A 26,541-nucleotide genomic window follows, 5' to 3' on the forward strand; every position below is an offset into this window, starting at 1 on the left:
GATAGCAGCTGTAACCCCTGGCCACTCCCACGGCGTCAGGTATCACACTCTGTCATTTAACAGCCGAGAGGGAACGGAAGTAGGCCATCCTGTTAAGCCCATCGGCATCCCTCCGCGCTCTGATCTAAGCGGCCCGCCTTGCTTTGCCTACTCAAAATAACAGCAAGGTTGTGAACCCCAGTGCCAGGTTCCCCCTGTCACACACACAGACACTGTTTCCATGACGCCAGTGCTTTTCCTGCGCAGGTCCAGCTGCTGATGAAGAGTCAAGTGCGAGACGTCACGTGAGGCATATGCGTCAGCCTGTGCACAGCTCTCATACCGTCTCTTATAAGGACTTCAGCTTCATAACCCTTGAACTTGTAACAGTTATAGAAGTATGACACAACTGCGTCTTAAACAAGCAACTCCAGAATAATATGAGCCTCCAGCATGATGACCCACCAACAGCTCATACTTTGATTTGATTGCAATTTTTCTCACTGTTTGGGATGTTGTGTTTGCTGCTGCTGGGCAGTCACACTGGCTTCAGTAGAACATGAGTGAGCTGTTAAATATTTGATACCCATCCTCATCATTCTACTGCTCATGTATTATTAAACCCACCACAACTAATACACTTGGAGGGAAGAAGAGACTCAGATAAAAGCACAGTGGGACAGAACAGCCTCTACCTTCTCTTATATGCCTGTGCTTCCTCAAACTGCAGTACAGATGGGAAATTCACTTCCATAAAAGCACCACAAAGTAATCTCCTCAGATTTGAAACCTCTGACCTGAGGACCCTCCCTTTTCATTCACTAGGTGTGACAAATATGTTTGGCCTCATTTTGCAAAGGTCAACCTTTGCATCAGTGTCACGGAGCCTATGTGTGCTGTGCATGTAGCCAACTGAACAAACGCCAACGCAGCTAGATCATAGTTAGAATGCAGTGTGATGCTAAGTGGGCTGCACCAGCTAGCTCATGAGGTAACATGTAATAAGGCAGCTGCTGCAGCCAAAGGGCACTGCACTGGAGACTGAAACAAATGGGCTGCCTCAAGTGGGCCAAAGAGGGTGGCTGGCTACAACACCTGAATCAATGTAAGGAGTTTCTAAATGTAGAGAAGGGGGATTTATGAGAAAGGCTGCTGGGTGCTGGTGCATCTCACCTCTCTACCATAGAGCATGTGTGTAAACCTACATGCACACAGACTCACAGCCACATACACACAGAGGAGGTTATTACTTACCTACAACCCCACACTACTTCTCCTGTATGGAAGGTAATCACCCTCTACCCCATAAATCATGTGGCACTGAGCGGACTAACACTTTGATCATGAACTCATCATAGCAGATAGAACACATAATGGACACATGCACTCCTGCACAAATGCATGTGTGTGTACGCACACGCACAATACCCACATTCAGGTGGGGTAAATGGGACACAGTGTAAAAAAGCAAAGGTTAACTCCCCACCTCCTACATATGTACCCACCGACCAGGTAGGTGGCTTGGCCTAATCTGACCTATGTTATTCCAACTGCAAATGGCCCACTCACCCATGAACGTAAATGCATTTAAAAACAATGACTGAGGGGGAAAACGTTCCCAACTATATATGCGTTGTAATCCTGACTCTGCTCATGTTTTAGATGTGTGTAACTGTGCGTGAGTGTGTGTGTGTGTGTGTGCATGTGTGTGTGAGCATTACTGACAAACCTCCATCTCTCATCTTGCGTCCAGATGTGGACTTCCTCAGCAGGCTGCGCCCAGAGCTGAACAGAGTGTTGAGCTCATCCAGTGGGCTGGTCAGGGGTCTGCCATTGGCTGGGTTGAACAGCAGGGGAGAGGAGGAGCACGAGTGCGCTCTGCGAGGCTCAGGGCGAGACATCTTCACTGGGGAGTAGGGAGGTGGCTTCCCCAGTGGTTCCCCACTTGCCCTTTGAGAGGAAGATGTTTTGGGGGAGTCCGAGCTCCCTGTGACAGATGCTGCTCGTGTCAGAGCCAGGAAGTTGGCCTCAGGAGGGAAGGGAAAGTGTGAAGGAGGTCTGTATGGGGGAGGTGGGACATTGGGGGGAGGAGGTGGAGGTGGAGGGGTGAGTGGGGGTGTGGACTTCTTTTCTGGCATGAGGACAGTGAGGCTTGGGGAAGAGTCAGCCCTCTGGCGGGCATACTGTGGGGACAGGGGGCTGTCTGGGCCAGTAGCATAGTTCAGGTTTGTCTCAAACACAGGCAGCTTCTTTACCTCTAGTGGAGTGAGGGGCGACTCATCTGAAGCAGGAGAGCAGGTGACAGGGGAGGGGGGAAACACCAGGAGAGGTGGACGGTGGGGAAGCAGGTTGGGGAAGGGAGCAGGGATGTCACAGCTGCCATCTTTGCCATGCGGTGTTTTAGGAGTTGCACTGTTGAATGTGCTCTGTGAGTGAGTGATGTCCATGGCAGCTGACACTCCTGATGCAATCCGTTTGGTGTCCCCACTCTGAGGAGGAGATGTCACTAATCCTACCAGGCCCAAGCCAAGAGCCTCCAGTTTGGCTGCCTTGGTAACCACAGTGGCAGGAGTTCCGCCATCTTCTGGGGGGAAATACTTCATCTCCTCATAGACGGCCTCTGAGTCAGCCTGCTCTGGGCTATCAGGGGGCTCCTGGAGGCTCCGAGCACGTGGCTGGGAGCCCAACATCTCTATGTACACGTCCTCCTCATCTTGGCCCCGGTACAGGCTTAGTCCTATTCCTTGTGGTGCATCTAAAGAGGCCGCTTTCTGCATCAAACCACCAAACCCTCCAAATCCCCCAGCACGGGACAGCAAGGCCAGCTTTACATCAGCAGGGCGCAGCTGATGGATATAGGGTGCCACAGCGTTGATCTCCTCATATGAGCCTGTCAGTTTGGTGTTGGGACTGCGCTTAGGTTTGGGAGGCGGCACTTTCCTCATGGTTGTGTAGTCATCACTGTGGGGACGGGGCTTGGACAAAGCTGAGGAAATTATAAAAGAAGCAATTAAATCCAATGAAAGTCATGACATTAGGCAACAGCACCGAGGCACTAAAAGCACCATCTGTTGTATCTACTAAAGACCAGTAGAGGTGATGTACCTGCAGGGTCTGTGGGTGACAGCTGGGACTTAGGAGGGCTTCCAGCTGGTGAACCATACCCCTCAGGAGTGGGGCTCTCTTTGGCTGCCATCATCAACCCTGCACTAACTGCTTCATAGGATGCACTCAGACGAGTATTGGGGTCCCTCTTTGGTTTAGGAGGAGGTTGCTTACGCGGAGAGGAAAGACCTCCCCCGCCTGCCCCGTCCTCGTTGCTATGAGCTATCTGCTGCAGGGCTGGTTTGATGGATGGACTGGCAGAGGTATGGACCATGTTCTCCATGGCAAGGGGGGTGGGTACTGAGCTAGATCGAAAGTGGCGAATAACTCGACTGCCTCCATTGACAGAGCCTTCAAAGACTTTCCCACTTTTCTCCAGAACCCTGCAAATGGGAGGAATAACAGAATCGGTGTTTAAATGGAAGAAAGAGAAAAATAATTTGACCATTTATACTGTCTTCATCATTTGTGCTTGATTCAAACTTTAGCTGCAGGCACAACGCTTTCCCATCCAATAATTTTCTGATCCAGATTGAGTTAATTTCATCATTTCCATCATCGGTAAACTCAAACTCAGCGTATGACTGCTTCAACTGTCATGCCACAAATACGAGCTAAGGAGGCCAATTGGAGGATAAAGACCAAAGAGATTATAATTCTAATCTCCTTTCAGTAATTTGATAACATCCAGTTTGATATTTCCTTCACTAATCAGCGTGAGCCATCTGCTGGTTCCATGACTGCAGGGGTGGGGGGCATGTGTGTAGGCGATGGGGGAACGCATTTTAAAAACCTGCAGAGAAATTAGGTGAGATTGTGTAAATGTGTGCATGTCAGTGTATTTGTGTGTAAATGTGCAGAAGTGTGTATGTGCCTGTTAATCCCCTCTCCAATCCTCTCCCAGTCCGCCTACTGACACCCCTCCTCCTGTTCGAACCCTCCCTGTGTTCCTGTCCTCGCACCAAGATGCACAAGGACACACTGAGGACACAGAAATCAAGTGTGTGTCTGTATGTCTCTTTTCATCTTTAAGTATGCATTGTTTTATTCTAATGTTCTCATTAGACATTCTAATCTAACTCATTAAAATCTATTTAAAAGTATTAAAAACCACAGGCAGTCAGTGCATTGCGCCGACTTTTTCCACTTTTGTGTTTCAAGTGCAGCCATTGTGGATTAAAATAATGTGCTATAGAGGGTCATTTTACACTGTACTGACTTCACTCGTTCAAGAGCTTCAAAGCTTTACGTTCATCAATGATAATATTTAAAGCAAAGCACCTGTATGTGTCAGTGGTTTACACAATAAGCCTTTAAAAATGTACGTTGACACATATATTTTGTCATTTTGTCAAAAAGCCTTTTTAGCGTAAGGTCTTACCAGAAACAAGGCTGGTTTATTTCAACAATTAGGAAAATGAAGGTTGTTCATTTAGTGCCACTCCATAGAGCTTCTTATTACCTTTTTTGACCCTTTCTAGCTCAGTCCTCCAGTTTCTTCAGGCATGATATGTTAGAATGAGGTGATGTGGAGATAAAGATAGTGTTCCGTAGGTGCAACACAATACTAAAACAATCTGATAACAGAGCTCATTATCTGACTATCCATCATGAAACATACAATTAAAAGCCTGCAGTGCACAGGGATACAATGACTCCATTAATCACAAAACACACGTGGCACAGACAAGCACACACACACACACACACACACACACACACACACACACACACACACACACACACACACACACACACATACACAAACATTTATAAAAGGAAATGATTCCTTCATACGGTCATTAATCCTGTGAGTGACAGTAAGTGCAGGCTGTTTATTTTGGAGGCTAAATAATGCTACAGTCAAGATGAGACCATCACATGTAGTATTATAACCTATATCATGAGTAATAACAGCCCTGTTTTATTGGGAACAGAATCTTGATTTAATAGTCTTGGTGTGAAGTAATCAGTAATCAGCATTTCTTGAATATTAATGTATCTTGTGTTACGATCTGAATGAAGCCATGTGAGCTGTGACGGTGTTTGCTAATTCACCTCCTGACAGGCTGATCCTCCTCCTTGCCCACCGGCTCAGGCCTCTCACCAAGTGGTGGGCTGCTGCCAAGGGTGTTGACAAGGCTGTTGCCTTGGCAGCGCAGGCGGTCGCTCTCTCGTGCGATGTCGGACGCGTTTTGGATGACCAGCTGGTCGTAGGTTCTCAGCCCCATGTCTTCTGCCCCCTGCAGGAAACGCTGCACACTGCACTCCTCTTTCTGCTGGAATGACAGCCTGCGATGAATGCGCTGTCTGGCCAGCCAGCCACGTACCACTGAGACATGAGCAAGAGGAGGAGGAGGAAGAGGAAGACAAACACATCAGAGGTGTCAGTGCCAGAAAGACAGATGAACCCTAAAAGAAGTACATGGGTTGTTGGTGCGTTACCTTTCTGACAGGTGATGATCTTCTTATGAAGCTGGTAGCAGCGGTCGTTGAGCTGGTCTGCCTGCCAGTACCTCAGAAACACTTTACTGCTGCCCATCTACACACACAACAGCAATCAAAAGGGTGTGACTTGCTGGTTGAGGGATGGGAGAGCAGTGGTGTAGCAATGATGTATGATAATAGGTGGGTGTGGAGTGTGGGGATGGGGTTTGCATGTTAACACTGCATTCATTTCCTGGGCTTAGGGGGCATTTGGAAAGGTGACAGAGGTCACTCTATACCAGGTGCACTGAACTATGGGGCTGACATACTTCCACTGACAGACACCATTCATTCCAACACACGCTACTTGTAGGAGTGGTGTGTGTGTGTGTGTGTGCATGCATGTGTATGTGTGTAAAGCAAGGCTGTATGAAAAGGTGGCTGCTGAGCATTGTGGAGGAGTGTGCGTGCGTGTGCGAGGCGGGAGCTGATGTGACCTGTAGGGTCACACACTCAGACACAACAGCAGTCTGGCAGACAGGACAGAGAGGGGGGTGGAGTGGTCCATGCTGCTGTGTGTGTGTGTGTGTGTGTGTGTGTGTGTGTGTGTGTGTGTGTGTGTGTGTGAGAAGACTGATGATGAGGTGGGACAGCTGGAACGAGTTGTCAAAGATTCCATGGGATCTTTCACATAGAGGGTCAGGGATTAAGTCATTTGGCAAATCTTTTGTTACTGATGGAGACAGAAAAAGAGGCAAGACACACAAACGCACAAGTACACACACACACAAACACACACACACCTGCCATCCCTGGAGTTTGGACTGTTGCAGAACTGAGCGACATCTCTCCTCTGGTGACAATTTCTTCTTGTCTCCCAAAGTTGGAATGACAAGGTCTTTATATCTGAGACACAGAGATAAAAACAGAGAACATCAGAGACAAAAGATCTCAAAGCGCTGAACTTAAACATTTAGAGGAGAATAGCGACACCCCTTCTTCTCACAAACAATCGGTTCAAATGTCAGTGGGGTCATACAGCAGGCCAGCCAAACAGCATCTGCTCCTATTGGTGTTGCCCTGGGCAACCGTTGCTATGAATGGTCAGCTGGATGGAGACAGTGGTTTGTTTGTGCCCGGGATGGTGGGGGTGAGAGAGAAAGTGAACGAGATGTTGACACAGAATTCAGTAACAGACAGTATATATCTCTCTATATGTAAACAACTGTAGATGTTTTTAAATGTGGCATGAATTCGTAATGTGTGGACATGAATGAATGAATGAGTGTGGGGGACAGAAGCTTTCCACTTTGAATGTCTGGACGGACAGGAAAATGTGACTGGAATAAAAACAAAGCAGTCTCAGTTACTTCTGAGGGGCCCTTCTGAATCTCTCTTCACCTGCTCCAGGATGATTCAGCTGCCACACAGTCTCTAAGTGTAAAGATAATCGTAGTGAAAAGTACTTACAACAGTGAGCGCTCATTATGGCTAAATCTTTCATTTGTACTGGCCCATGCTGGGTGTGGTGATCCTGATGAGGGTGTTCCCTCATTCCATCTAAACGTCCAGCTGAACAGAGCATTATCACCTGTGACAGACAGCTGGCAAACAGACCTCTTCCTAATTGTGTGCAGAGGAAAAGGATACACCGATTCCAAAAGTTGGGACACCATGTAAAACAAAAATAAAAGAGAACGTGATAACTTACTCATTATTTGTGACTCACAAGCAAGGATGGAGTGAGGTTCACCACTTTGTGAACACATGACTGGTTAAAGGAGATTACTACATGGACTCAGGAACATTTATTAAAACTTTAAACACACTTTCTGTGTAAATGTTTGCATTCTGTTCTTACACAGCATCCCAACTTTCTTAGAGTCCGAGTTGTACATATCAACGCTTGGTTAACGACACAGGAGACATTATTTTAAGGACAACAGGTTGAGAGTTTACCCTTGTATTCCTGTCCAGGAGCTGCAGGTACATGTTATTAATTATAAACAAAGTAATATTAATCTGCAATGAAGCTCATGATTTCAGTTGCTGCATGACTGGTACTGGGGTGACCCATTCAGATCAATAGTTTTAGGTAGCTCCACTTTTTGGCTTTACCACACTGCAGTGTAACTACACCATAATCTGTCAGACATCAGTTTTGAAATATATTGGAGGGTATACTGTATGTGCACAAATAAATCAGCAAACCTGATATTTTCAGAATGAAATGAGGATATCAAGCAAGAAAATTGAAAAAGCAAACTTCACATCTGTTGCTCAGTGCATTTTGTCGGTCAGTGTTTCTCCTCTGTTATCAATGAGAGGCAGAGCCAACTGATGATGTCACAAATCTGATGAGGAAAATATAAGAAGCAGATGGCTGGAAGCATAAACCACTTGTGTTGTCAATGGTGAGTAAGTGAGGGCATGTGAATATGGGATGTGTTTGATTTGGAGGAGTGGGGCCTGTCTGAACTCTCCCTAACCCTCTCTCTGTATGGTAATACCAGTCCTACAGACAGCACACACTGTCCCTCTGGGCCCATAAAACACAAAGGAACCCTGCAAACCCATGACCTCTCCTATGAGCATATGAAACCCATCGATGGTCCCCACTTTTACAGGACCCAAGGGGACTTCATGTGGAGTCACAGAAGTGAGATAACCCCTTTGATAAGAGTTTAAATGGAGGGCTACAAGGCACTAATGTGGCTCCATGACCAAAGGGCCATCAGTGACTACTTTAACTGAGTATCACAAAGGTGGTGAAGGCAATGCAGCTGGAATTTAAACCACTCACTTCCTCTCAGAAGCGGATTTCCATCAGACAAACTGTCAATTGTCACATCCTCAAAGCTTATTGCCTTTTTTTAGTGATGTACTTTCACCCCAGTGGTCAATGATGCATACACTTTAGTAGGTAATTTAATAACCTACAAATGTGTGCATTTATCCACCTGTGGGACATAATGAGGACCGACTTGGACGTGGCCATATAGAAAACCTGACCTATATATTTGTGAGCTGCGTTTGTGACATGCAACACAGCACAAATGGAGAGCTGGGACTTAAAGAAACAAGGTTCAAGTGGCAGCATTTGACCTTACACATTGGCAGAAAATAAACCCGGCCACAAAACGCATAGTGTATCATAAAAGACAAATAAAGGCAACAGTAAAATAGATTTCCTCATAAATCACTCTGGTTACCAGGACACTAATATCATTTGCTTCAGGCGGCCACTGTGACTTAGTGAAGTGGTCTGCGTGGTTCCAGTGTGCAAGTGTGTGTTTGTGTGCACACACTAATGTGTTTGTTCACAAGCAACCTGAAGATAAATGGCTGATTCATTGGCTTGTCATTTTGATTAGTCAAGGGTAGAGGTCTGTTTTGAAAGAGTGACAAATGGAAAGAGGAAAAGGAGTAAGAAACTGGATAAAATTGAGATTGTGTGTGTGCACATGAGAGAAACAGGCAGAGAACAAAGGAGAGGTGAAGACTGAACAGAGAAGAAGAAAGAAAAATGTGTTGGGATCAGGAAGAAAGAAGAGGCAGGAAGATGAAACAAACAAAGAATATGGTGGTTCAGAGGAGAGAGCGTGTGAGGAACGGATGAGAAACTGTGTGAGAAAGAGCTCTGTGAAGACAGCAGTGTCGTCCACCCCCACTCTGCAGCAGCTCCCTCTTTGGCCAAGGCTGTGTGATATGATATGAGATATGAATGGCACTTGGGCTGAGCTGACTGGTGTCTTTATGAGTGGCACCCACTTAAATTAACCACAGCCTTAATGCATAAACAGCAGAACAGGGACAAACATCAGAAAGGCACATAATTTCAGTGATTTCATCCCTTACAATTTGAAATTCAGTAAGTAAACTACAGTTTTCAATCATGCTGTGTTATCTTATATATTGGTTTCCTCTCGGTGCATTCAGAGAACAGACTGGTTTGGGTCATGTTAGTTCCACACAGGGACCAGAAGACGAACAGAGACTCTGTCATGACTGCTGGCCAGAATGCCGATCCTGGTCTTGGGTCATTTGATGGGTTAGACTCTTGCTGGAGGACACCTGATGGCCAAGAGTTTACCTCAGGCCTCTCTTGTTTTCCCTTATAGATGTAATCTACGTTTATATACAGTAACAGCATTCCAGCCAGGCCATGAATCCAGCAGAGATGGACCATATTCATGCAGCAACCCATCATCAGGTCACAGCAAGCCGAAGTATCTGATCTGGTGAGTAGCCTGACAACAGTTTTACATTCAACACAGGATGTCTCCGGTGCTGCAGCAGTTAGTGGCTGATTGACAACAGCTACCACGCTTCCAGGGCTCTGGCCACGCAGTGTATCAGTGGGAGGATGAGAGTCTCATTCATGATCTCATTACTCAGCAGGCCTGGGCTACCATACTATGGGGAGAGCGAGCATCTGCCTGCCTGACGTTGAGCTTTTCCAGTAGATCTAAAGTATATCAATCATCCAGTTACAGACAAGAAGATACCAAAGCATCTGTATTATAACCAGAGCATGGTAACAGACTTGCTGAGTAGTCCATTAAGGTCCAGATATTAGTGAAGGGAGTGTTGCTTCTCCCTTTCCAATGTTTCCCATCAGAGATTGCAGAAAAGTGAGTTGGCTTTCTGGAACAGCTGGAGGATCTGGAGGAGTTGGAGTATTTGCCCCGAAATATTGATAATCAACTTCCTGACAGACCAAGAGCTAAATTCACATTAAATTGGAGGATTGGAGGCCTACCTGTTAACTAATCTAGCTCAAGTCTACACCTGAGGCTATCAATAGTGTGCTCATAGCTCAATCAGACCCTGTCAACCTCTCTAACGTTACATCTCGCTGCAGGAAATGTTTGGTAAAAAGAGAGAAACCGCCCAGCCATCACACTGTCTGTCTGAAAACAGATCTCCTCCCTGGTGCTTGTCCTTCTCTGGGTCACCTCTGCTCCCTCCTCACTCCAGCTGGCTAGGAGCAACACATCAAAGAGGCTCTCTTCACGGGGTTTATGCATCCATTCACTTCACCAGCTGGACCAGGTTTCTTCTTTGAAAAATTATGGTTCTCTCCACCCATGTGCTGACAGCCATCCTCTGTATAATACCCCTGAATTGTTACCTCATGTTAGCTTAAGATTCTGAGCACCTCTGGGCTGCTACCATTTGGGAGGGAGAGGAATGGAAGACCCCTTAATACTTTGATAACTGGCAAATAATCCAGCAGTATTTCAGGCCTTGGTGAATAATGTTCTGGACTAAGCTTTATCTTTGTGGGGTGTCTTTATAGCGGAATGGTTAAGACCTAACGTGTCTTAACCACAAAGTCCATGGTTCAAGCTTTGCTGCATGTCATACCCTCTCTCTGCTCTTGCCTTCTGTCTGCCTCTATAATGTTGTGTCCAACAGAGGTGAAAATACCAATGAATTACCTTAAAATTAACACATTTTTTTCAATTCAGTTGCATATCTGTCATGTGACACTGTGTGTCAGTGTAGCCACGGCTACACTGACACAATCGCAAACAACTGAAATTTTACAATGCGGATGTACAACAAAATTCCTAGAAACCAGGCTGCAATCTCAAATAAGCTGACTAATTCTCTGGAAATACACACACAATTTCCCTCACACACTTTGGTTTATATCCAGCCCCGCTACGATTATGTTCCTCCTTTCTGTTGACCAGCTGGCCCTTGTGATGCTCAGTTATCTGCTGGTCACACCCATTGCTAACACAGTGTTATCATACAACACATGGCTGCCTAACACTATAGGACACTCACTCGCATTCTCTCACACACGCGCAACAGCTTTCACGAAGCCCTCATCGGGAATCTTTCAATTACAGCTTGAACGATGACAGTGTTGGCTCTGCAAGGTTTATCCATCAAAAACACAAAGGAGCTGCGGGAATCTATATTGGATTCACTTCATCATTTTACACAGGCGTGGTTCTCCGGATTCAATTCCCTGGTCAGGCTTTCCCACATGAAAACCTATTATGTGAGTTTCACTTATCCATTTCACTTGGTGCATATTTGACCATAAACATTAAATGTCAGACTGCACCTAGAACAAATGCAGCACACTTCATCCATTTGCACAATACTACACAGGGCCTGGGGAACTGCGTTCTCCGTTCTTTATTATGCACCCCTTCGCTGGTTAAGTGCTTTTCACCAGTCCTCTACCAAATGAAGTCAGGATAAGAAATCTGACCAGAAATCCTTAAGTTTACCAAATAAGAGTGTGAGCCGTGGCTTTCTACGCAACAGGAATTGTAAAAGGAATAACAATAATAAACAGGTTCTTGAGCCATTGCATTTTCTATTAATCAAAGTTTCAAGTTAGGACAGACACTTACAGTGTGTGTGTGTGTGTGTGTGTGTGTGTGTGCGTGTGTGTGTGTGTGTGTGAGAGAGAGAGAGAGTGTGGTGATGTGATAATGTTTACAGCAGGGTAGTGGAAACTTTTGGGGGGGTCATGTGACCAGCTTTGTCCTCTCTTATTATCTGGCAGGAATGTTCATGTTAATCCCTTTATCCTCAAAAAGAGAGAGAGAGAGAGAGAGAGGGGGGGGGGGGGGGGGGGCTGGGAGACAGACTGAGGATGGGGGGGCTGACTTATAGCTAAATCCTCTCAATATTCCACTGGTTCTCAGAATCAGAGGAACAGGAAGAGAAAGATTGAGAGAAAACGCTAAACCGGGAATATAGTGAAAGAGCTAAGAACAGAGGGAGATGGGGAAAGATAATGCTGACAATTCAAGTATGGGACATGGAGACCTTACACACAACTGACGGGTTAATGTGTGTGTGTGTGTGTGTGTGTGTGTGTGTGTGTGTGTGTCAGGCTGACATGGGAAATGTGATAGTGGCATTCATCAGCTCCAAAAGACTCGTCTAAAAAAGCCATTCAAGGTCATTTTGTGCTTCTACCAGTAAGGGTTGCTGTGACTTGTCAATGCTAATGTGTCAGCCTGCATGTGAGCATGAGATCCCGTACAGCAGGTGCAGAGAAGCCATGCGCTGTCAGACTTTCAGTTTACTTTGAACTGCTTGCCCTGTCAAACATAAACAGACAGCGATCACAGTGACCTGCAGGGAGTGTAACGCATCTGAACAACTGAGATCAGTGAGACAGATAATGAGAGGACGAATCCACCATCTTTAAGACCTTTTCTTTCAATAAAAAGCTGAAGAGGAGGCTGCGAAGTGAACAAATCAGCAGAGACAGAACAATAACTTCAGAGGACGAGTCATGACAGTCGCAGCGCTCTTAATTATGCAACATGCTCTGGCACTGACCTGCTGAGGAAGCCTGGGAAAGACAGGCGGACAGGGTATCCATAACGGATCATGCGCACCATCTCAAGCACCCCGATGTACTGCAGCTGGGTAGATACATGGAAGCTGTCAAAACTGTCTGGCTGACCGCTGGCATTGGGGCGCACACACTCCACAAAGTGAGGAGTGCAAGCCTGCAGCTTACTGATCACCTCTGACAGTGAGTTCTGAAAGAAAGAACAGGAGAAGAGATGCAGATGAAGGCACCCACTAATTTTACAGTCATATTGATTTCCATATTATTAGTGTTTTGGTTGTTCTTGTATAGTAAGTGCTATAGAAGGCAAAGCTGTCTTCTCCCTTTGATGCTGTAACTTGATTTCGGAGCCACAGTGCCTGGTGTGAGACAAAGTGGTCTGATTTTTGGGCGTGTGTTTTGCTTCAGGAGGAAGCAAAAACACAAAGAGCTCCTCTTTTCTCTTTCTGAGGGTGTGTGAGTGTGAGAGAGCTTTGCTTCGAGTCCTGAATCCACAGATGCTGCATCCAAGGTCACAGGAATACGCGCACATCCAAATACGCGTAAATACTCACATCTGTGTCTTTGCCACTCCTCAAACTGACGTCAGTCTCTGCTCTGCATACGTTTAAGTACAATGATCAGCACCTCTCCCCTCGACTTTGAACGTCACTGCCAGCATTCACATTGTCGTCGTCCCTCCAAACATGCACGCACACACACAGATGCAGGCGCACGGCACACAGTGGTTGTTGTTCATTGTTCATTCATTCATGTGGAGGGCTTCATGCTTGGCTTGGTACAGCCTCATTCTTCAGCCCACTCTCTCCTTCCCTGCCATTCCCTGAGGGACTCATCGACCACAAGCCCACAACTCTGATTGTGCAACACACTGGCTTCATTCAAACCAAAAGGTACAGCTTCTCTGAGCCACATTTCAGCCTCCTTGCGTCATCAGCAGACACTGTTCTGCGTTCCTCTAACTGAATATTATTGTTGCTTTATATATAGTTTTATATATATCTATAGCACTGTGTCCTACTCTGAGTAGGTCTTAGGGCTGCACTGTTCCAAAGGCTGTGTTTTGTGCAAAATGAGAATAATGTTCAGTGTTTTGAGGACTAGGTTGATCGAGTGGGTGTGCAATAAAGAGGATGTGTAAACTACAGATGTTTCTTGAGATTAGGACTAAACTCATGCAAAACCTCATGTTTCATTAACAAATCCCTGCAATAATTTGAGATCTGAGCCAGTTGCATGCAGGTACTGTAGGGAATGGGTGTTAAATACATACAAGCATAAATACATAAAATGAACACATTGGTTTGTCTGATTGGCATCAAAACAGTGAATTACAGGTATATATTGAGATTTGCTTAACAGTTGAGGCCAAACACTGCATCAATGGTATGCTTGTTAAGTTGTAGCTTAATATGCTTGATTTCTATTTGTCATTATTTTACAGAAGGATTGAAAATCATCCAACTACAAAGTCTATTTTCCAGATTGCTTTTTCAGTGCAAGGGGGCCAAAGCCTACTCCAGCATGCACTGGGCAAGCGGCAGGGCACGCTGTGGGCTGGACCCTAACACACACAGACAAACACATTGTTAGCTGTGGACAACTTAGAATCAAATCACCTGACCTGCACGCCTTTAGACTGTGGGAGGAAACTAGCATACGAGAAAACCCATGCAGAGGACATGCAAACTCTGACCTTCTTGCTGTGAGGCATATGTCCTAACCAATGAGTCAGCGTGCTCATTAAGGACTATTATGGAATAGAAAACCAAGCATCATGGTTTATGACTCAGAGACCTCTTCTGAATTAGCCCTGGCCTCATCTTGTCTTATAAAAACTACAAATGTGAGGTGGGTGGAGGGGAATGATTCTTACCCTCAGCTGGACAGCCACTGTGATGGGCCCACAGCGCTCTAGCCGTTGCAGGAAGGAGCTCGAGCCTTTCTTCTTCAAGATCTGAAGATGGAGAGAGACAGTAGAGAGAAAAAATTTGAGATAGCCGTGCATCTTACATCAAGTGGCCACTGAGGAGTATGGAATCATCACAACATAATTGTCAGATATTAGCATCACGTTAGGCTGCGTGGTTTTGATTAGACATCACAACACCTAAAAACCCTTTTGTCTTTGGTGCTGTGTTGGATGTTTGCAATGGACACTAAACAGCCCGTTAGACCACTTCTCTGTGAGTCCCAGTTATTCTGTTTCATATGCTTTACAGCCCAGCTTGGCCCACAGCATTTATTGTCTTATTTATTGTCTTACACTCAATGTAGCGCTGCAATATTACCTAATGTTACCGTACAAGGCCGCTGGGACAGATCAGGGAGGTGAAAGAGGTCTTATGTAAGCCTGTTCTCTAGATAGCTAATGAGCCACAGAGACAGCAGGCAGAGGTTACACAACCAGCAAGACTTTTCAGTCACACATGTCCACCAGTATGATATACTTCCCAAAACATTAAAAAAGATCATAGAGACAGAGATACAGAGAGCAAGGGGGGGGTGGACTGAAAAACAGAGACTTGGTATATTGAGAACATATTTATGAGGCATGTGATTTGTGTTTTTATGATTGTGTGTCATGAGAAAAGTGTAAAATAACATGGCTGTGCGCATGTTGATGCATGCTTGTGGAGTTTCTATCTCAAACAAACCCAATTCCCACAGGTTTATATATAGACCTGTGGTGGGAAGTAGCTTAAATTAGAGTGTTGTTTTTTTTTCCCAAAAATACTATGTCTGTTTTTCCATTGATCTGCACAGCAGTCAGTCCCTATTGGGGCAAAGAGTTTGTGACTCTACTGTGGCACTGACTGTGTTTCTTCAACTCAACAGTTCCTATGTTTCATATAGATGACCAAAGGTTCAGTGCAACAACAGACGTGCTGCACGCATCCTCGATGTAAAATCTTGCACTCACCACTGTGTGAACAGTGTGCTGTACCTTGGTAAGGTCATGGTACCTCCGCGGCTGTTGGGGGACATAGTTGGCAGTGACAAGGGAGGCTGACGGCATCCTGTGGAGCAACAGGGCAGCTTTAGGCCCCCTCAGCCCGGCACGGCCCTGGGCTGCTGGCACCAGAGAACCAGTCTGAGTCAGCTTGGACTGGAAGAGCTGCTGCAGTAACACACTCTCACTGGCTGCCGGGCACAAAGCACATACAGAGAGAGAGAGAGAGAGAGAGAGAGAGAGAGAGAGAGAGAGAGAGGGAGGAAAATAAGGATGAAAAGAAGCGACAGCATTGGTGGAAATAAGGGGGTGGGGGAGAATGAGGAGAGGTGGAATGAACAGACAGAAGGAAAGAAAGAAAGGAGGGAACAGTGAGGAGGATGTAAACAAGGAAGGAAGGAAGCATCAGAGGAGGAGTGAGGGTAGGGAGAAGGCATTGAGTTAGGCTCCATGTAAACAATCAGTCAGGCAACAAGAGAGGGTGGACCATGCCATTCGACAAAACGTGGAGCGGTCCACAACAACAATGAGCTCATTCAGAAAGCCAAACAACATGTGTGTGAATGTAGGCGTGTGGCTCTCATCTGAAAGGCTGAGAGAGAGAGAGAGAGAGAGAGAGAGAGAGAGAGAGAGAGAGAGAGAGAATGAGAGAGAAGGAGAGAGGGGCAGGATGATGGCAGGTAGGCATACAAAGCAAAGGAAAACAAACATGAGTCCTGGTCTCATTTGAGGACTTAATTACACCCAGCTACAAGGGTAATTGTCTTTTAATTTAAAGCAATCATTACCACCACCTTAATATAGACTCATTCTGCTGTCCTATTGGCTTTAAGGCTTAACTCAAAGTGGAGGGGGGATGACGTCCATAAGCTGAGACCACATAATGTATGTATGTCAGTATGTGCAGATGAATGGCAGTGACGCATCGACTGGGTCGGACGGAGGGACAACTGCCAAGTGTGAGTTAAGGGCTAGCCTTTAGAAGATTAGCCTCATCATGGGAATTATAGCAATTAGGCTGCTGGATGTAAGGCTAGCCTGGCAGTTACACAACGACTGCTTGTGTCCCTCTAACCACAACACCCCACATCTGGCACCTTCTATAGACAATATACACACAGACTGTGCTGTCTGCTGCATATGTGATGAAACACACACAAACACAACCACACTTAGACAGAGAGTGGTTTTGTGTGCTGTTGGTTTAGACAAGAGTGCATCTTTGTCATCAAGTGTGCTCTGACGCCACAGTGTGCTCACATGCATGTTATTCATTGGGTACTTACACTTCATCACAAGCAAGAGATTCTGAGGAAGGGAGTCCTTGTTTCTTGTGAGGGATCCTGTGAGGTCATATGCAATCTGGTGGAAAAACAAATCATATGTGGACATTCACGTACACAGTACATTCATTCTGTGAATGAAAAAATGAAAAAAAAAAAAAAAAAAGTCTTTATTAAAGGACCACTGGAAGCTCTTTGGCTGCAAGATGTGGTTGGGTATGAAACATAAAAAAAGCAATACTAGGTCTTATTTTGGTTAAAAGTATTTACCAATAACTGAATCGTAACCATGCACAGCATTCAGCAGTGCACTCTTCCATCACATGTACAGATAATCTGCCAGCATGCCATTAAATAGGAATTCAGTAAAATTACAACCCTCTGCATGCACAATGCATTCCCTGATCACATGTGCAGCCCACTCTTCTGCAAACACGAGTACACTGTCTGAGCTGAAAAACTGCATGCTTATTTTATTACATTTCAGTCAGTTCAGTGTATGAGCACACAAAAAATATGGTCACAATCTTCCCTTCTGTTCCTGAGTTATGACTTTGAATAACGGCAAGAAAAGTATTTTTGTAGAACATCACAATGTCACAGTGAAGTTGACCTTTGACCTTTTGGATATAAAATGTCGTCACTGCGTCATTTCATCTCATGTGACACTGTCTGAAAACGTGTCATAATTAGCATATGAATTCTAGTGTTACGGCCAAAAATGTGTTTTGTGACATCACAGTGACCTTTGAACACCAAAATCTATTCAGTTCATCCTTGAGTCTCCCCACTCCCCTGCCTTACCACCTCTGAACACATATATACATTTCTCTGAAAAGCAGACAGACCTGTGCAGCATAGTGGCTGACAGTGAAGGCTGGGCCCTGGTCTTTGGGCGGGGGGTTTCCATTGCCGTCCTTGGTTGTAAGAGAGAGGCCGTGAGTGGGATTGGAGTCCAGCTGGGTCGACAGCCTCTTGTACAGGGTCTGCTCTGCTGGCCGCAGGCTCTGGCTCTCCTCGTCTAACACACACAGCAGTCCCTGAGGCCTCTGGATGAAGATCAAACACATGGTCACATGTTACTCATGTCAGTCATGTTTACAAAGCACCCCTGATGGTAATACTAATAAATTATGTTCCTTATGACACTTTTATGATAGGGATTTTTTTTTTTTTTTTACAACCAACCAGCATTTAGATGTCACATTTTTGTTGGATGTCTCACTTTCAAATTAAAGTAATTTTTTTTACTTTAGCAGTGTCATTTTAAAGCTTTTGTCAGTCTCTGGGTTGGCTTCCAACACTGAATTACATCATGAGACACCGAACTGGACTGGACTGGTCCAAACCAGCAACATCAAATACCTGAAGAAAGAAGTCCAGAACGGCTGGCTGGTTGCTGGGGGAGCATGGGGTCTCCATGGCGATGCCCTCCTGCAGACACTCAGCCTGCTCCTGCTGGAACAGCACCTCAGAGACGTAGAGCCTCAGCCGCTCATTGGTCATATTCACGCACAGCTGGAATGCACGCAACACACACAGTAAACACACACATCAGTGCACAAATACAATCTCAAACACTCGAACTTGCTGTGGCACCACAGGGAAGTCAATGGGTCATAAATGAACTCATTTAACACACCTGAGCCTGAATACATGGGAGCTGTTTACAGGGACACCACATGCATGATACACACAATAATATAAGGTCTTTTTTCTATGTCAGTATAATATGGATAAAGTGTTCCTGCTGGGACACGTGAACTCTTCCTAACCCAGCAGCTGACCAATCAGAGCACAGGGAGGAGTCAATCAAGTGTGTCTGTCTGCTGTGAGTGTATGGAGCACTGGAGGGGAGACTCAAGTGTGACTTGTCACATTGGTGTAATGAGAAGGAACGTGGAATATGAAGTGGAACTGCAGACTGCAGCAGCAAGCCTGTTTAAACTTCTCCTGAACTCAAATGTGTCACAAAGCGGGACACAAAATAATTCTTACTGTGCTGTAGTCTAGGGCTGATTTGTCACACTTGCACTTGAGTGAGGTGTCCCTCCTTTCAACTCAAGATCTGATGCATCTATCCCTTTTACTGTAGCTTCATATTTTGCATCAAACATTAAAAAATAGAGGCCAGAGCGAGCAAGACACGCAAGCCCTGTCATAAAACCATGAATCTTGTAGGTTGGGTGATAATGACAATATTGATAATGTATTCGGTGCTTAACTAAATCCCTGCAGCGTATTCATCCAGTCACTGCAAGACTGACTGCTCATTTTTCTTGAAAGTGTGAAAATCATCGATAAAGAGGTTGAATTTTTTTCTCTTTTGGGCGTCACTATGCGACTGTCGAAGTCACTGCCATGACCCAAATTTTGTCTTGTTGCTCGCTGATTGAAAAGTGCTGATGCATAGGTGTGTTGTTCTGTGGTGCAGGCAGCTGTGGTGCTGTTTTTCTTTCATCCTTGTTTGTCTACAAGCTAGTCTAGTACATTAAAGGCTTAGTCCCAGCAGGTGGTTGATTGAGTTAGCTCATTAGCAAAGTGCTGAGCAGGTACAACACACCCCTGACAAACACAGCTCTAATTAACGAGCACTAATGACCCTGATCACGCTGAGCGTGTGAAGCCCGCCTGTGTACGTGTCTGCATGTTGGTGTGTACATGTGTGTACAAACACGTCAGAGTGTGGGGGCTTGATTGTCACTGATGTACACGTTGTGTTTGTTAGTCCAGACTCGGCTTTGCGTTTTGAAGAAACTGATATTAATATGCAGCTCAGCAGCAACAATGGAGAAGATGTCTGAGGGAAAGAGGCGGGCATTGCTGCTGCCTGTCAGAGATACAGCAGAGTCTGTTTTTTTTTCTTGCTCTCTTGTTTTGTCAGCCTCCTCCCCTCTCTTCCCTTCTGGCACTTGCTCGCTCCATGACCTTAAGAGGAAAGGTCACGCAATCCCTTGCTTCCACTTGGATTAGGGATCATCCAGAAGAGGAGTAAGGCCACTGACATCTTAGTGCCACACATGTACACGAAAACCAGTCACATACATGCACAAAGTACAAACACACAGCAGACTTAATAAAAGCGTGGGAGATTGGGAGTTCCATGGGGAGGGGACATAAGCCCTGAGTAACAGGAATAAGCACTTAGCCTCTTGAGCACCATGAATTACAACCTAAGACACCTCACACACACAAACACACAGACTGTGATATACACACTCATCTGCCTGTTCCCTGCTGCTCTTACTATGAGGTAGTCTATTAACGGTGCATTCTTGATGAGCACATGACAGATTTACAGCCCATAACAGGTGAGCTGTTTAAAGCTGCACATGTTGTACTCCGTACACAGTGCAATGTAATCTCACCCACACTGAAAACAACCAAACAGCCAAGCAGACATGTTGATCAATTACACATCTGCAGTAAGGGGAAAAAGACCACTGGAAAAAAATATTCTTCCTATTCTTTGTCAATCAAATGAAATGTCCATATTTAAAAAAAAATCCACTCTTGTATGTTAAAAGATGCCATTACTCTTCCTGTCTAATCTAAATTCTATCACGACTTAACCTCTCTAAGAAGAAGAAGCTGTCGCTGTGCTATTTTCAGGCTCCCACTATTGTACACTGATCACTAGCACAGGAAGGATTTACTCATGTTTTTAGCCAGACTGCTGAACTAAACTTATCTGGAGGTTGAGCTTACTGTGTGACCAACTGACACAACTTTATCTCTACGTGAAATAATTTAAGTAACTGCTACTGCCGCTGGTCATTTTATTCGCTAACGTGAACAACGCAGCCTTGAGACAGATGTTAACATTTCTCCATGCAGAAACACACACACAAACAGACACACACTGGTTTGAAGCTGCCTATTACTGTGACATGTCACACACAGGCAGTCATTGTGTCAGCGAGCAGTTCATTTGAGGACAGCTGAAAATCACGCCACAGTCAGCCACAGACCTCACCTCATTCATTACAATTACAGACTAAAATGTCCAGCCTGAAATAGATAACAGTCCCAAATATTTCAACAATTTGATTAAGATCAAATGAATTGGGGAAAGGAAAGAGGGAAACAGATGTGTTTTTATTTTAGTGGTTTTTGGGGGGGACTGGAGTTGAATAAAAGTTAGCCTTGTGTAAGAGTTGTCCCACCTGCTCAAATCCATTCCTCTGAAATTCTTCAAACCCAAAGATGTCCAAAATCCCAATTTCCAAAGCAGGATCACTGAAACAAAGGACAAATAGTGAACATGTTTACCATATTACTAACACTGCACCACTTTTACTCGAGGATCAGGATAGCGTCACCCTGACAAGAGTTATCATGTTTGTGTGTGTGTGCCACATACACATATCTGCAGGGTGTGTGCCATGAGTAGCGTTGTTGTCAAATTTATTGCAGTCTGTGGTTGGTGTGTAAACAAGGCAAAGCACAAACACATTCCAGAAGATGGAACCCGGGTTATCTGGTTATCAGTGTGATAAGACCTCACAACATCAACAACACCAAGGATCCTACGGCCTCCACCAAGGCGAGCGTGTGCTTTGTGAGACCTCCACATAAACCTTGGGTGTGCCTTCATCTCTACCCCGTTTGTCACTATTTTCCATTTCAGTGTACGAGCTATTCGTCCATGTCCTGCAATGTAAACAATTCGAAGCCTCCACCATAGACTATGTGTCATGTTAGAATATCAGTGTTGTCACTCCAGAGGCCCTGAATGAGCGATGACAGATACACTACAGTGACAGTGTTTGTGATAACAGCTATCAACCGCTCGGGCTTCCAAAGAAATTTGTTTGGTGGTTTTCACTGAAAAAACCCCTAGGCACACATAAGCCCGCACACACACACACACACACACACACACACACACACACACATACACATACACACAAGGGGGTTTTCATCACTTGTGGGGACATTACATAGACTTACATTCCTTTCCTGGAGACTTACCCTATCCTCAGTCTTTACCCTAAAATGTAATAGTTTAAATTATGGGGACCTGTATTTTGTCCCCACATGTGACTGTGTAAACAGATTTTTGTCCCCACAACGTGAGTAATACATGGGCGCACACACAGAGACACAGACACACACACAGCTATACCCAATGCTGTCATCGTGTCCCTGTAGGTAGTCGTTGCTGCTGTTGACCAGATAGCTGAAGAGGCGTCCGTAGATGGCCTTCGCGAGCTGGTCTCTGTACTGCTCTGACATCTCCACTGTGTGGCGCCGAGAGATCACATCACCTGACCCAAAATCATCAAAAAATCATTAAAAAACATTTCTTTAAAAAGAACCAAATCGCTGAGATTTTGTGTAAGTTGGTGCACCTTCTCCAAAGCTGTATTTCTAATTTGTTTTAATTAGTTGCTAAGCTGTGCGTCAGAGTTCTTCTGCTTGTGTGTGTGTGGAACAGTTCAGGCCAAGAGATGGTGAAGGCTCATGAGTATGTACCTTTGAAGTACTGAACATCAGAGGTGAGGGCAGTGCTTAAGTCATTGGAGCACACCTGCAACATTCCAGAAACTGTGCGGAGGAAAACACAGAGAGAGAGAAACAGGCAGAATAAATGACAGTGACATGATGACAGGATGAAAAACATAACAGAATAACACCATTAAACATTAACTGTGAGGATGTGAGCGCTGACAGCGTTCCAGGACCTGCTCTGATGATGATGATGATGATATCACGCTGCCAGCACAACAAGATGAGCTCTCTGCTACTCATTCCCACTTAAACCATTGTGGAGCTCGCAGCAATTAGTCATCATCGGATTTCTGAGCAGAACCCACAAACACGGAGCAGAAACAGGTGACAGCCGCTCAGAATCCTTTGCTGACATCACTGGCCATGACATCACATCTCCCTGACAACGACTGGCTCTTTCCCGTTCAGGCCCTGATGTCATTTGTTTTACCGTCTCGCTAAGGTCAGGGGTCACAGGAGCACATGGAGCGGTTGCATAATGAGGGAGCGAAACGGAGAAAGAGAGAAAACACTGACCCCAATAGTGGGGAAGTGTGTATAAAAGCGATCTCTCCTCACCATGGTTACGTTTGGGCAGAATGCGCCTCACCAAACAGGTGACTGTCTGGCCTTTAGCTAGCGCTGGCAAGCTGCACAGCAGAACTCCAAGGGGGTATGAGATAGAGAGGAGAGAGAAGAGAGAGAGAGAGAGAGAGAGAGGAGAGAGAGAGAGAGGAGAGAGAGGAGAGAGAGAGAGAGAGAGAGAGCGAGGGGAAGAAGCGATGACGACGAGGCAAACAAGATGAGTGGTTGTTTTGCACTCCTCCTCCTCCTCGCCCCATCCCACCTCCACACATGTGATCGAGGTCATGTGATGAGGGCACTGACCTCTTTCCAGCAGCTGCAGGTCAGAAGGGAAGGCTGTATCGGCATCTGTCAATGCCGTAAAACGTAGGTCCCCAATATGGAGCACAGCAGATAGCAACATAAACACTGAGTCAACCTCCTAGCAGAGAGACAGAGAGAGAGAGAGAGAGAGAGAGAGGGGGGGGGGGGGGGGGGGAGAGAGAGATAGAGAGAGAGGAGAGAGAGAGAGGGGGAGAGAGAGAGAGAGGGGAGAGAGAGAGAGAGAGTGAGAGAGAGAGAGAGAGAGGGAGTGGGGGGGAGAGAGTGAGAGAGAGAGAGAGAGAGAGAGAGAGAGAGGAGAGGGAAGAGAGAGGGGGAGAGAGAGAGAGAGAGAGAGGGAGAGAGAGAGAGAGAGAGAGAGAGAGAGAGAGAGAGAGAGAGAGAGAGAGAGAGAGAATATAAAAAAACCTGCATTTTTCTTTCCTTTTCAAACTTACATTACATCAAATGCTGGAGCACATTTTAAATTTTCTATGATTATAAATTAATTAATGTTAACAAATCTCATGAAAAAAACAAAAAACACTCCAAATACTGACCACATTATCATATGATATATTGTTATATACTAACAGTATTGCCTGTGTGGCTGAAGCCTGATGTCGCTTATTCCTCTGTGCTGTAGACCTCCATTGTTCAAAAACACATAAATGAGGCGCACTAGTGACAAGTTCAGTCATTACCATGGCCCTTGGAGTTTTTTTTTAATGTCCTGTTGGCAAAAACACTCACTACCACATCAGATGTATATCAATCCCCTGCTCCAAAAAGTCCCCAACAAATACTACCTCTGTTTTAGGAACATATGCTAGAAACTGCAGCGTCCAGCTGTTTCAGGATATTATTTGCTGTGAGACACACTGAGAGAGACGGACTTCCGCATTGTTGGTTTGAGAAATTTTGTGGAATTTCTTGACAGTAAGATAAAAATATAATAACCTGCCTATAACTGAATGTATTGCAAAATGCCAAAAAAACAAAAATGCATGTATGCCATTTAGAAAACCCCCTTTGCCATACACATCTACCCTCCTTCCTTCATTCACACGCATCTCTTCCTCTGTCCTACCCTCCCTTCCTCTCTGTCCTTGAGTAGAGGACACTTAATGGAATACCCCCTTACCCACTGCTCTGAATCTCTGAGAGGGGGATGTTTGAGATTGAGGGTGCGCGCTTGTATGTGTGAATACGTCTGCGTGTGCACTCTCTGAAGGCAGGATATTGGAGCCGATATCTGGGAGATAAACACGAGCATTAGTCTCTGTCTGACACTCTATACACAGTTGGACCCCCCCCACCGCCGACCCCCGCTTGTGAAGGAGAAGAAAAGAAGCGAGGGAGAGAAGGGAGTGTTAATGACGATTGACCTTTGGGTCTGGACTGGGAGTCATCCCCCGATTATCCTGATTATACTTAGACAGAGAGCAATGGGTGGTCTATCACTTCCACTCCTGCTCCCCCACTCCTTCTAGCGCCCCTTGGACTCTCTCTCTTCTGCAGTGGACATTGGTCCCCTCTGATAATACCACTATCTTTTGCTCTATTTTCCTTTGCCTTAGGCCTTGCCTGCATGTACTCACTGCTGCTGGATTAAAAGGTGAGATGGTGGTCCCTCACTGCTGACAGATGCTGACTGGTAATCTAAGAATAGAATCCGATAATGGGTTGGGAACATGGCGGGTAGTGCTCAGGACAGACTGTACCACACACTAAAGCACACAATGTATATGCACGCAGTATGCGTATGTCAAAGTCATCTCTTCTGAGTTTGGTCACACATTGAAAACACACTGAAACACACAATGAGTTCCAATTCAGGATCCAAGAAATCCACACATCTAGGTTGAATATGTCCTTACAGACTGATGATGCCTGTCGCTTTACAAATGCTTCTTGCACCTTAATTGGGAGGACACACTGCTGTGTCCTTTGCAGCCTTCAGTATGCCACAATCTATTATGCAAAGGTGAGTTGTTTAACGGAGCATGGGCAATCCTCGACGAATGGTGAAGTCGAAGAAGAAAGAAATGAAATGAAGAAATTTACTTGATGCGACCGTGTTGTTATTTACCAGATAATACTGGGACAGCATTCTGGTGGCATAATTTGAAATATTTTGTTCTCTGTGAGGTTAGGACAAGGTGATGGTTCAACCAAGAACCCATTTTTGGGGGCAGCATCCTATAGAGGATCCAGCTCCTGGACTCTTACACACTTAAAGACCCTGGCTGGCAAAAATAAATACCATCAGTGATCACATAAGTGACTATTTGAGGGCCTGTGACATCAACACTTTAAATGTCCCCTGCTATCAATAGTCTTTGAATAAACAGGCCCGACAGAAGCGCCCATCAATACCTGCTTGTTGAAGCCCAGGGCTCGCAGGGCCTGTTTGACTGCTGTAAGGCGCTCCCTGCTCTGTGTAGAGGCTGTAGCTACTGGAGGGTTCTCCCCTGGAAGGCATCCACTAAGATACCTGGAGTAAGAACAGAAAGATGAAGCAATGTGGACCAAAATTTTGGACAACCATAAAAACATCAACATAGAGGACAAGGTGAGTCCTGTGATCAGTGCATATCGACAGGTTCGCTGGTTCCAAACATGTACCAAACACCCATGGGCTCAGCAGGAATTTATGTGCATATCTTTGGATGAGAGAGACTTAGAAGCAAAAGATTTACGAGGTAGTTCTGTGTTGATTTGCATACAGTCCCTGTCACATTATGGAGAGAGCTGTGTTTGGGAGAGAGGAGAGCGGGCAAACAGGGTATTTAATCTGCAGAACTGGATCACGCACACCCAGCAGAGGCACACACAAGCACAATGGGTTGGTGTGGTGCCAGACGGGCTAGCGTGCTTCTCAAGCTCCAAAACAGACCGATTCAGGTCAGTGGTTATCACAGTGGTGGTCTACAGTGGGTAACAGCAGAGTTACTCACAATCACATTGTCACATTACAAGAAAGAACATGCATGAGCACAGATGTTCAACTCAGAAATGCACATTCAGATAAATGTGCACATACACCCAACAATGAACTGTATATTGCAAGCTCT

At 45.4% G+C, this 26,541-nt stretch overlaps 1 protein-coding gene across 2 annotated transcripts in view; it reads right to left on the reverse strand.

Annotated features, from left to right (window-relative positions):
- myo16 (myosin XVI) overlaps window positions 1–26,541 on the reverse strand; it is a 77,017-nt gene that overhangs the window by 11,859 nt on the left and 38,617 nt on the right. For both annotated transcript variants that reach the window (XR_011602925.1, XM_070975252.1), the window contains exons 17-32: window positions 25,844–25,961; window positions 23,468–23,585; window positions 22,565–22,636; window positions 22,215–22,356; window positions 21,253–21,325; window positions 18,452–18,604; window positions 17,935–18,135; window positions 17,090–17,165; window positions 15,798–15,994; window positions 14,727–14,807; window positions 12,835–13,040; window positions 6,315–6,417; window positions 5,530–5,626; window positions 5,143–5,416; window positions 3,085–3,467; window positions 1,709–2,965 (exon numbers count right to left, since the gene is read on the reverse strand). Coding sequence is in view for 1 of the 2 variants with exons in the window: in XM_070975252.1 (XP_070831353.1) it covers window positions 1,709–2,965; window positions 3,085–3,467; window positions 5,143–5,416; window positions 5,530–5,626; window positions 6,315–6,417; window positions 12,835–13,040; window positions 14,727–14,807; window positions 15,798–15,994; window positions 17,090–17,165; window positions 17,935–18,135; window positions 18,452–18,604; window positions 21,253–21,325; window positions 22,215–22,356; window positions 22,565–22,636; window positions 23,468–23,585; window positions 25,844–25,961 (3,551 nt within the window). In the remaining variant the exon portion in view is untranslated. The remainder of the gene's footprint in view (window positions 1–1,708; window positions 2,966–3,084; window positions 3,468–5,142; window positions 5,417–5,529; window positions 5,627–6,314; window positions 6,418–12,834; window positions 13,041–14,726; window positions 14,808–15,797; window positions 15,995–17,089; window positions 17,166–17,934; window positions 18,136–18,451; window positions 18,605–21,252; window positions 21,326–22,214; window positions 22,357–22,564; window positions 22,637–23,467; window positions 23,586–25,843; window positions 25,962–26,541) is intronic.

Source organism: Chaetodon trifascialis, chromosome 12 (genome assembly GCF_039877785.1).
Source record: "Chaetodon trifascialis isolate fChaTrf1 chromosome 12, fChaTrf1.hap1, whole genome shotgun sequence".
Lineage (NCBI taxonomy): Eukaryota > Metazoa > Chordata > Actinopteri > Chaetodontiformes > Chaetodontidae > Chaetodon > Chaetodon trifascialis.